At 44.6% G+C, this 12,017-nt stretch overlaps 1 protein-coding gene across 1 annotated transcript; it reads right to left on the bottom strand.

Annotated features, from left to right (window-relative positions):
* Positions 1–4,208: 4,208 nt before the first annotated feature.
* LOC116938439 (exosome complex exonuclease RRP44-like) lies at positions 4,209–12,017 on the bottom strand. The gene is made up of 3 exons (XM_076063991.1): positions 11,861–12,017; positions 9,969–10,186; positions 4,209–8,991 (listed from the first exon to the last, which is right to left on the bottom strand). The coding sequence occupies exons 1-3, from the start codon at positions 12,002–12,004 to the stop codon at positions 8,769–8,771; spliced, it is 585 nt and encodes a 194-aa protein (XP_075920106.1). The 5' UTR covers positions 12,005–12,017; the 3' UTR covers positions 4,209–8,768.

Below are 12,017 nucleotides of genomic sequence, written 5' to 3'. Positions count from 1 at the left end.
GGCAGCATTCCTCCTCCAAACACGGCGAGTTGAGTTGATGCCAAAGAGCTCCATTTTGGTCTCATCTGACCACAACACTTTCACCCATTTGTCCTCTGAATCATTCAGATGTTTATTGGCAAACTTCAGACCGGCATGTATATGTGCTTTCTTGAGCAGGGGAACCTTGCGGGCGCTGCAGGATTTCAGTCCTTCACGGCGTAGTGTATTCCAATTGTTTTCTTGGTGACTATGGTCCCAGCTGCCTTGAGATCATTGACAAGATCCTCCCGTGTAGTTCTGGGCTGATTCCTCACCGTTCTCATGATCATTGCAACTCCACGAGGTGAGATCTTGCATGGAGCCCCAGGCCAAAAGAGATTGACAGTTCTTTTGTGTTTCTTCCATTTGCGAATAATCGCACCAACTGTTGTCACCTTCTCACCAAGCTGCTTGGCAATGGTCTTGTAGCCCATTCCAGCCTTGTGTAGGTCTACAATCTTGTCCGACATCCTTGGAGAGCTCTTTGGTCTTGGCCATGGTGGAGAGTTTGGAATCTGATTGATTGATTGCTTCTGTGGACAGGTGTCTTTTATACAGGTAACAAGCTGAGATTAGGAGCACTCCCTTTAAGAGTGTGCTCCTAACCTCGGCTCGTTACCTGTATAAAAGACACCTGGGAGCCAGAAATCTTTCTGATTGAGAGGGGGTCAAATACTTATTTCCCTCATTAAAATGCAAATCAATTTATAACATTTTTGACATGCATTTTTCTGGATTTTGTTGTTGTTATTCTGTCTCTCACTGTTCAAATAAACCTACCATTAAAAATATAGACTCATCATTTCTTTGTCAGTGGGCAAACGTACAAAATCAGCAGGGGATAAAATACTTTTTTCCCTGCCAATGAACATCTGCATGATTCAGAGGACAATTGGGTGAAAGTGTTGTGGTCAGATGAGACCAAAATGGAGCTCTATGGCATCAACTCAACTCGCCGTGTTTGGAGGAGGAATGCTGCCTATGACCCCAAGAACACCATCCCCACCGTCAAACAACTGTGGCAAGTCCACTCAGCTCCGTAACCTCCTGTACTGCATCAGTCCATCTCTTCTCCAGGCTGTGCCACGCCCATTTAGCCCCCTCTATCTGGAAAAACAGAAGCTGCTTGGGCATGTGGTGGCTGAGCATGCGGGCTACATGATCCAGGTAATGCAGCCCTGCCCCCCAGTGGAGCTCACTGATGGGAATGTGTCCAGATCTTTCAAGGATTTGTGAGCTCTTCACACATTCCAGCCTAGTTAAACCCAGGGTGGATCGTAGGCAGGCCAGTCTGAAAGTTTAAAGCTGGTTCAGATTTTTCATTTATTCTATCATTGGCCAAGAAGACCCAGCGCTTTGTGTCGAGTGACAGACCAGGTAGATACCCAACAGTGTTACGAAGCTGATGAAAATATGCCACTTGACCGATTCGGAGTGACACCTTTGCTGCCAAACCGGAATTTTTACATAAGCACACTACCCAGGTACGTAAACTTCTCTCTACAATTACCCCATCACTCAAGAGTAGTTGAGGGGGCGGAGTATTAAATTACACAAAATACTCAGGCGTGTGCTTAGTTTTGGTGGGGCTGATGGTAAGGCCCCACCTCTTTATCACACGCTCCAGGCTTAGCAGCAGAACCTCCAACTATTTTTCAGTGTGAGCATCAACTTCCAAATTATCAGTGTACATAACATGGTTGACCAGTAGGGAGCCATCCCTTGACCTCACCCAGGCATCAATCAGCCTCCCATTGTATCTGTAGCAAATAGAAAAAAATCCACCGGTACAGCTATAAAAAGCTTCTAGAACTATATGGTCGAAGATGATGCTAAATAATGTGTCAGCCAGAGTAGATCTCTGTCGCATCCCACTGTAAACAGGAAATTGCTCTGACTCCCAGGCATGCAACTTTATCCGGGCCTGTCCACCATCGTGAAGGTCCTTAATGATTGTGAGCAGAGGGTTAGGGACTCCAAAAACACGAATAACAATCCAGAGCCCTGGCCTACTGATTGTATCATAGGTCTTGACCAGGTCGGCGCTGCAACACTACACATACTCTTTGGTTCTATTCGGTAAAGTCACGTAGGTAAAAAATAAAACAACAAAAATCACGACGTTTTGGCCACAACACAAGCGGCCTTCATCAGGTGAAGAGACCAGGCTGTCTCGAGGACAGAGCTGGAGTGAAACAGAGCCAAGCTCAGACCGCGACCTTTAAGCTGTGTGCGAGGAAACAAGGTGCCTTGATAAAGGAATTTGCATAAAAATTAGCATTTGATTGGCCGACTTAGCATGATGAACGGTGTAGCGGTGGTGTACATGCGGGTGCACATGCCGGTTGGCGCGGGGGGGGGAAGGGGGAGTTTACCCATTGATGGTGTGAAAAGGGCATTTTTAAGAGCTGCGAAAGTTTGGGGTACCACTACTTGAAAAATATACTGTACCATTGAAAATTAGTTTGTTTGGTTCTATTTAAAACATCTTTCCAATGGTTGCTTAATTTGAAACCATCTTCTCGGTTGAAATTGTGTCTGTGTTTGTAGATCTGAATTGCCTCGTGAACAAATCTCTGATAAAAACCCGAGGGTTTGCAAAGAACCTTGGTATCGGAGAAAATTGTATCGTGATCACCCACAGCGTTGTAACAGTGATCAGCTACGGCAGAATAATTCGTTCTGCCGTGTTTCAAATCTGATTTGTGCTCGCGAATTCGGTCAGAGAGATGTCGCTTTGTCTCCCCGATATAGCAATCACTGCAGGTACAACTCAATTTGTAAACCCCGGGGTACTGTAAGTCAGGAATGACATCCTTCACGGATGGGATCAGATCACGAATTTTGTGTACTGTATTGAACCGGACCTGGATCTTGTGTTTGTTTAGAATTTTGGAAATCTATTTAGTAACGCCTGCTATATATGGTAGTGTGATGGTTTTGACCGGAGTATCAAGTGGTTGTTTCTGTATGGAGGGAGAAATAGCTTGGCGGATGGTACGGCCAGAGTATCCATTCCTTTTGAGGGCCAGGTGTACATGTTTTAATTCACTGGTCAGGTGGTGTTGGTCCGAAATGCAATGAGCCCTATGGTATAACGTTTTGATGAGAGAATTATTTTGGGCTGGGTGGTGGTGGGAATCAGGTTTCAAGTAGGAATCTGTGTGGGTGGGTTTCGTGTAGACAGAATGCCCCAATGAGCCATCAGGTCTCCTCTCAAACAGAACATCTAAGAATGGTAGCTTGCCATCTTTCTCCACTTCCATGGTGAATTTGATGGCGGGATGTCTGGAATTGATGTGGTGTAGGAAAAGGTTCAGAGCTGGGAGGCCATGTGGCCAAATGACGAAAGTGTCATCCACATATCTCTTCCACAGGAAAGGTCTCATAGGTGGAAGTCTGGATGGCGTCTGATTCAAATTTCTCCATGAAAATATTGGCTATCACTGGTGACAAGGGGGATCCCATGGGGGTACCCTAATTTTGTTTGTAGAAGGAGCCATTCCAAGTAAAGTAGGTATTGTTGAGGCAGTGCCTAACCAGTGCAGGTGTATCGGGGTCTAGTCCATGTTGGACCAAATTTTCAATTATTTCAATGGTATCAGGTACTGGGACCTTGGTGAACAAAGAGACCACATCGAAGCTGACAAGGATATCGTCAGGGGACAGTACAACGTCTTTGACCATAGAGACCAATTGGGCTGAGTTAAGTACTGCTGAGGCGGTCTTGCCAGTGAAAGGCAGCAAGGTATCTGACAGAAAACGGGCTAGTCTATAGGTAGGGGAGTTGATCGTGGATATGATGGGTCGTAGTGGGGTGCCTTCTTTATGAATCTTGGGAAGACCATAGAATCTAGGGGGTCTTGCAGCAGAAGGTTTTAGGGAGGGACGTTTAGTTGGGTCGATTGGGGAGGTCGAACTTGTGATGATCTTGTTGGTTTTTATCGCTAGGCTATTGGTAGGGTCATTTTTAATTTTTGAGTAACTTCCATCGTTGAGCAGATTCTGGATTTTGTTGTTGTATAAATCTTTATCCATAATTACAGTAGCGTTGCCTTTATCGGCTGAGAGGATGACTATATCACTTCTGTTTTTAAATTCGCGAGTTCAAAGCGTATGGATCCTTGCAGTCACGAAAACTTTAAATCTAGAACACTACACATGTAAGGTATGGATTTGTTACACTGTTCAACCACACACACAGAGACATTTTAATTAAAACAAGTCCCTGATTTGTAAAAAAAGAATCAGAGTACCAGTCATCAAATAGGCAATTGACACTTGGTTCAAAGAATATGTGATACTGTAATAGAAATACATGAATAGCTAAATTCAGAATTTAGGTTAATAAGGCATAACCCAGTGCACAATATGACATTCATGAAAAGACAAACAGTGCAACAAAGGAAATCAGCTTTCAGTCTGTATCAGACGGTCTCAGACGCTAGTGTTGAGAAGGTGACATGGCAGGCGTTTAGAAACCCGCTGTGCCGGCGGATGTAAAGTCGTTACACACAGTGTCTTTCGAACATTACAACAGTCAGGTGCTTGATGCAGCTGGTGACTTTCCAGATGTGGTGGGGTATTGACGATGTGTAGAACGATGCAATTGTACTTTTTACTCGAATGTCAGGTGTTGTCGGGCTTTGACGATGTGTAGCACGATGGATTTCATTCAGTATCCAACGTATAGAGGTGTCTTCACCATGATAATTATTCACAGGCTTGTTGGTTTACAGTCACGTTTTTCTAAACTCGTGTGATTCATGGCACGTGACCTTGCAGCACAGTTTTGAGCAATGCCTTTCCTTCTCCAAGAGACACACATGTATCTTCTCTTTCCTCCAAGATTTATTCTGCAAAACTCACTTTAAGTCTTCTTAATTTGACTTGCCGTATGTATCGGCTCAATATAAATTGACAACTGCAAATCTTAAACTTTGCTTTTTAAATCTCCACTGTTTTACCACTATACCGTCTCCACTACCTCTGAGTGGTTACTCAGCATTTCAGCCATTCTCGTGCAAGGAATGACTTCTGTTGAGAGCAACCTCAAATGCACGGGAGCACATGCTATCCAGCCAACATAAACATCAGGGTTGCCCCTGGCTCTCTGGCCCCTCTGGGCACTCTCTGTCCTCCGGGCACCCCGGCCTTCCTCTTCTACTCTCCTCCCTTTATCTTCTCTAACGTAGCCGACTAATATACTAATTGTATGAATGGACCAGTGTATAAGAATGAATAGTGTATTTCTTATCCGATTCATGCTCTCTCTTATGAAACAATGGACATCTTATAAATTTAGCCAGACCTCCACAGCTTGGTCATCAATCCATCTTACTTTTTCGGAGATAACAGAAGTTTATCTATGTTTGGCCTGAAGTTTCTAGACCTCGCAAACTTAATACGGCCTCCCCAGCCAGCCCATAAATCTAATGAAGTTCTTTGGAGGAGGAGGTGTCTCCGGCACATGAGTCAAGCTCCAGACCTCCCTACAGTGTTATCATTGTTACATCGATCTCAAGTTAAGTTAGATTCCTGTCAATGGTGCCAAGGTTCTTTACCAAAATAACATACAGGAAATATGCCTTTTGGCATCCTCTGGTCTAACACCGTTTGAGACGAGGCTCAAAAGAAAGCTGTCCCTAGTGTGGACCAATCAGTTTCAAGGACAATGCATATATTATCAGAGTATGTTTTTTGTTTGCATTCTGACCACAAGCATCATGGTTAATGCAGACATGATTCCTTGTAAAAGGTTTCAGTTTGGTGTTTTAACATCTTAACACCTGTTTTGTTGCCAGAAAAAAATGGGAAAAACCTATTATCATACAGGAAATACTCAAATACCCATTAAAAAATCAATTGTGGTGCTGCTCTCCTTCCCATGTTACTCCCCAGACCGTCGCTCGAAGGGGCAGCACAAGAGGATGCTTTGTGCCACAAAACTAGAAGCTGAGCGCCAGATTGGAGAGCTTGAGATGATCCTGCTGGATCATTGTGCACAGCAGCAGGCCAAGTATCAGCGGGAGCTGCTGGAATTCCAGAACAGCACCGAGCTGAAGAACTTCATCATCCACCACCAGCAGCAGCAGCAAAAGGCAGAAGAGCAGCAGCAGGTGGAAGTCAACACTAATAATGAGGATGTGTAGCAGACATGTCAGAATAGCAAGAAGGTTGAGAACGAGATGGAAGAGATAGAGAAAGTGGGGGATAGAAATGGTATGAAGAGAAAACGTGGGAGTAGGAAGAAACATAAGAACAAAAAGAAAGTTCTGGAGGAGACAGTGAAAGAAGAGGTGGCTGAGAGAGAGGGGAGTGAGGGAGAGCCCATGCAGGAAGTGGAGGAGGTTGGGACGATTGAGGTAGAGATGATGGAGGTAGTGGCTTTGGAGAATGTGATTAATGAGGTAGAGTTGAATAAGGAAGAGGTATTAGAAGGAGATGGCAAGCGGGAATTAGCGAATGAGGCAGAGGTAGCGGTGACTGAGGTAGAAGCAGTGGCCAAGCAGGAAGTGGTGAAAGATATAGCGGCCGATGTCATAGAGGGGATTGAGAGAGATGCAAAACAGGTATTAGCAGAAGAGGTAGAGCCAAATGAGGTCGATCGGAATGAGGGAATGGCCAAACAGGAAGTGGCGGAGAAAGTTGATAATGTTGTGGAGCTAAAGAAAGAGGGAGAGGATTGTGTTCAGAGGAAACGTAGGAATAGGAAGGTACGAAGGACTGAGATGAAAGTTCGGGAAGTAGAAGAGATGAAGGAAAACGAGATTGAGAGAGAGGGGAATGATGGAGAACCCAATAAGGAAGTGGCGAGTGAGGTAGAGGCAAATGAGGTAGAGGTAGCGGTGATTGAGATAGATGCAGTGGCCACACAGGAATTTGTGAAAAAGGTATTGGCCAATGTCATAGAAGGGATTGAGAAAGATGCCAAGGAGGATGTAGCGAAAGAGGTAGAGGCAAGTGAGGTAGATAGGAATGAGGGAATAGCCAAACAGGAAGTGGCTAAGAAAGTTGATAATGTTGTGGAGACAAAGAAAGAAGGAGAGGATGGTGTTCAGAGGAAACGTAGGAATAGGAAGCTACGAAGGACTGAGATGAAAGTTCAGGAAGTAGAAGAGATGAAGGAAAACGAGATTGAGGAAGAGGGGAATGATGGAGAGCCCAAGAAGGAAGTGGCGAGTGAGGTAGAGGTAGCGGTGATTGAGGTAGATGCAGTGGCCAAGCAGGAAGTGGTGAAAGAGTTAGTGTCCAATGTCGTAGAAGGGATTGAGAGAGATACAAAGCAGGAATTGGTGAAACAGGTCGAGGCAATTCAGGTCGACACGATCGAAGAAAAGGCCATGCAGGTCTTGATCAATGAGGTAGATACGAATGAGGTAAAGGCCAAACAGGAAATGGCAAAAAAAGTTGAGAACGTGGTGGAGGAGATAAAGCAGGAAGGGGCAAATGAGGTTGAAGCATATGAAGTAGATGCCATCCAGGAAGTGGCAAAAGAGGTAGAGAAGATTGAGGGAGAGGCCAAGCAGGAGGTGGTTATGGAGGTAGAGCCGATTGAGTTAGAGGCGAATGGCGTAGAGGTAATTGAGGTAGAAGTGGAGGTAGGGGCTATTGAGGTGGAGGAGAGTGAGGCGATTTTGGTAGAGGCGAATGATGTAGAGGCAATAGAGGTAGAGGCAAAAGAAGTAGGAGCTATTGAGTTAGAGGCAAATGAGGTAGAGCTGAAGGAGGTCGACACGATTGAAGACGATACAAAGCAGGAAGTGGTGAATGAGGAAGGAAGATGTGAGCAACCTTGGAGGTCAGAGAGTGTTCAGGAAGAAAAGAAAGAGATTAAGCACATCCCATCTTCTAAGAGAGAGAGAAAGGACAGTTTCTGGCGTTGGACTTGGAGCTTCCTGTGCTGCACTCGGCAGCTGGAGAAAGATGAGGAAGAGGAGAATGAACGAGGAGGAGACAGAGGGAAGGAGCGCCAAGACCAGCAGCTGGGAAACAAAAAGAAAGAAAAGTGGTGGAGACTCCGCAGAGGGATAAACTAGCGTGTTCTCCCAGACATAGACATTGAGATGTGGTTGGATGGACATGTATATTTATATATGTATATATTTAAGTTGTAATAAAAACGTACTTATGTTTCTTGAACTCGACTTCTGGTACAAAATATGTATTACCGAAGCTATCAACAGAAGGTTTGTACAGGATTAACTGCACTTATGGCCAATGTTATGTCGGGCAAACAGGACGAATGATCAGCACGGGACTAAAAGAATATCAGATAAATACTAAATACACGCGTGCCAACAAGAACACTCAATTAATTTTGATAATGTTGAAGTTCTGAGCAAAACTAGCTACGACTGGCCAATACATTGCGTAAATGCATGTCTATACAGAGTACCATACTTGAATAGGGATTACTGTTGATACGACTATTTTAATACACAATGGACAGGAAGGACAAGATCAAAGGGCTCGCAGAAGTGTGATCACCACATCTATGCCTCTATATAAGGAACGAAACACGTGGACTTCTCCACAAATCTGGCTGTCGCCTGATGAAGCTGGTTGTAATTACTGGCGAAACGTCGTACTCAGATTGTAAATCTTGTGGCTTGGCTCTCCAACACACCGGTGTGTACTAGTGACGAATTGGCATGTTCTGTTTACGTGACAACCCTTACTAGATGGCTGTGTCAAGTGGTGCCGGGTTTTAACGACATTTATATATTTACGCGATCTAACCCGATTCAGTTGCATGCAACCAAGTTACACTTATCGCGCAGGTATGGGGCCGCCTCAAGAAATGCTTGTAATCGATGGATTGATGATGATGCACCATGGTCCCCAGTCTCATACTGATCCCGAGAATCACGCAGTCTGTGCACTCCCAGCTTGTCGGTGAGCGCCGGGTACGTGGGGTCGGCGCCCACGCACACGGCCAGCAGCCGGTGCACAATCACATCCGAGTATCTGTAACGGTACAGGGAGACAACAACAACAATATTCACATTTGTTGCAGCCTCTATTTAATATGAAGATTAAATTTACAGTAGATACAGGCTGCGGTATGGCCACGAGATGCCAACGGAGCAGCGGTATTAATCCACCAAGCACCGCGATTCATTCTGGTGGATCTCAGCGGGTTTCACGATCCACCAGAAAGCTACGCAAACAATGACTCAGATGGATTTAACGCTGTGATAGAATACTGTACTCTGGACATACCACGTTCTAGCACCATCTGCTGGTGGAAATTATCTTTGTTAATGTATGAATTTAATTCTTTGTTGAGGATTTTTTATTTGTCATCAGATGTAACGCAAATTGCTGCCTGCTCATATCTGTGTTCTTATTTAAGATCCACAACAAAATCGTTAGCGATCCATGGCAGAATTGCAATTCACTTTTGGCCGCCGCTGCAACACGGCAATGGATTCTTGATTCTGCACGTGGAACACTGTCACCCTCCTTGTAGGCGTTGGTGTTCTCCGGATCCTCTAGTTTTTCTCCAACACAAGCCAAACAACCATTTAAGGAATTGGCCAAACTTCCCGTTTATAGGACCTTTTAGAAAAATAAGTCAAAATCTAAATCTTTATCCTGGAGAAATCCGATTCGCTATAAAAGCTCTTTTTGACAGATGTCCAGTAGGTAGATGATAGGAGTGCTAAGTATAGGAAAGGTAAACAAATCACTAAAAGTAAATAATAGAAAAAAGATATACAAGTTGTATGTTGAACTTTATTCGCACCGTACGTAGCCAACCGTGCTAATCGGAGGTGTGCCATAATGACAAGTTAACATTGCATAAGTACATCAATTAATGAATAAATTCCTAAACTTGGGAAAGGCAGCACAGTCCCAGACCACACCAAGACAACAACATAGTCCCCTCAATAATCGCGAAGGTCGATTTCACGCGTGTGCCTGACGCCAGAGCACGTCACCGTCGAATGGGCGACGTGAAGGGGGTGTAGACGGCGGTGGCGAGCCCGTAGTGGTGGGTGTCGGGCTCCATGCCGGAGCAGAAGTAGATGGCCTGCATCATGCAGCGCGTGGCCAGGATGCGCAGCAGAGTGTTGAGGTATGGTGGCGCTCCCGGCACCGCCGCCCGGTCCAGGGACTCGGCCAACGCCTTAGCCGAGTCCACCTGGATCTCGATGTTCTGCGCAAAAAAATCGGGCACACCGGCGTTTGTGAGGTGACTATCCCGCACGTGGCTTGTAGTTCAGTGCTGGGGAAGCAGCAAGGGTTGTGGTGTATTGGAAAGAAAACGTTATTCAGCGCACTTCCTGTGGGCATTCAGGTTTCCATAACCTGGCTTGCCAGGAGAAGGCAGTACAGCAAGTGGATTAATCTACATCTGGCACAGTGCCTGGCTGCCTTCCAGCGTTGTCTGTGGTTCGTCACACCTTTTGAGTTGTTCTGCCTCTAAGGGCGAGTGGAAACTATACGGCTACATCTCAAGATAAAGGTAAAAAGTGCAGCCCTGCAATTGCTCGCTCAGGCCAATACTGACATCGTTTCAAGACACCTCTGCTTCACAGTAGGGGGTAGCACATTCCCACCCATTTTGAGCATAATGTTCATCACAATAAGTCGACCTGATATTTCAACATTTCAGTGCTGGAATTTATCTAAAATTAAATACAGTACTACATTTATCGTGATGGTTTTTTGTTGCTTATTTCTGTGGAGTAGCTGGGAAACGAGCTGAGTCCTTCAACTCCCTACACTTGATAACACAGTATGTTCAATGCGGCTGCTGGATTTTGAAGCCAGGGTCCCAGCTGTAATCTCTGGGTCATAGGGTGACCCAGGTGACCCTTGCAAATGAGACTATTATGGTCTCTTGAGTTATCACCCGGTTAAACCAAAAGACCTCAAACAAAAATTTGAGCCACCCGGCGACCTCTGAATTCCTTGCGAGGAGGATGATATTGAAGGAAGGTTAACAGCAATCTAGAGACAGTAGAATCCCTCTTAAAGAGCATTAAAGGATTTGGTCATTAAGCGAGTATAGGAAATACGTGTTAAAAGCTTAATTCGTTCCGATAGCATCGAAAGTTTCCCTTGTTGACCCAAAAAACGTACTTTATAATATTTAAACAATGGATATTAATACATAAAGATACTAACATTATAACCACATCATATTAAAATAAACACTGTTAATAAATGCATTCATTCATTTTGATTTAAAGTTTTCGTGACTGCAGGGATTCATATTCTTGGTTCTTTCGGTAAATTCACGTAGAAGGGAAACAATAAAATAATAAAAAGTATAAAACAATAACATTCTCACGACGTTTCGACTGCAACACAAGTAATCATCATCAGGTGTGAAAACCACAACAAGAAAATTTGAAAAAAGTGGCGGTTATTTTAACGTTAGCACCACGGAGAGAGATTTCATAAACCATTTCGGGTCTTAATTGATTGATCACGCTTAAGGTGGCTTTCAGACCGCATCCATTATTTTTCGTCTCCCCCCTCCTCTTTTCCGAACATAGATGGACTCGTCCATCTGAACAAACTGTCAAATCTCTCTCCGTGGTGCTAACGTTAAAAATAACTGCCACTTTTTTCAAATTTTCTTGTTGTGGTTTTCACACCTGATGATGATTGCTTGTGTTGCAGTCGAAACGTCGTGAGAATTTTATTGTTTTATATTTTTATTATTTTATTTTTTCCTTGCTATGTGGCATTAATTCATATTTACTGTACCTACAACAGCCCGTCGTTAACAGAGAAATGGTCGGTTAAGCCTACACATTGGAGGCCCGTTGTTAAGCGATTAGTTAACAAGGGTAGTCGTTAAAAGGGGTTCTAACTCTACCTTTGATTTCGCCGCCTTCACCAAGATGTCGTAGTTGGAAGGCGGAGGCGCTGGATGGCGTCGGAGCAGCGCACACTCGGGGAATTCGTCTACGATGCGCTCCGCCACGGAGATGTTGGCGAGCAACATGAACTCCTCCACCATCGAGTTGGTCTCC

This window comes from Petromyzon marinus, unplaced genomic scaffold (assembly GCF_048934315.1).
Source record: "Petromyzon marinus isolate PM22_M1 ecotype Great Lakes invasive population unplaced genomic scaffold, UKy_Petmar_22M1.pri1.0 PM_Scaffold_26, whole genome shotgun sequence".
In the NCBI taxonomy this organism is placed as follows: Eukaryota; Metazoa; Chordata; class Hyperoartia; order Petromyzontiformes; family Petromyzontidae; genus Petromyzon; species Petromyzon marinus.
Note: the sequence above shows the minus strand (reverse complement) of the source record. Positions and strands in the feature narration are given on the sequence as shown.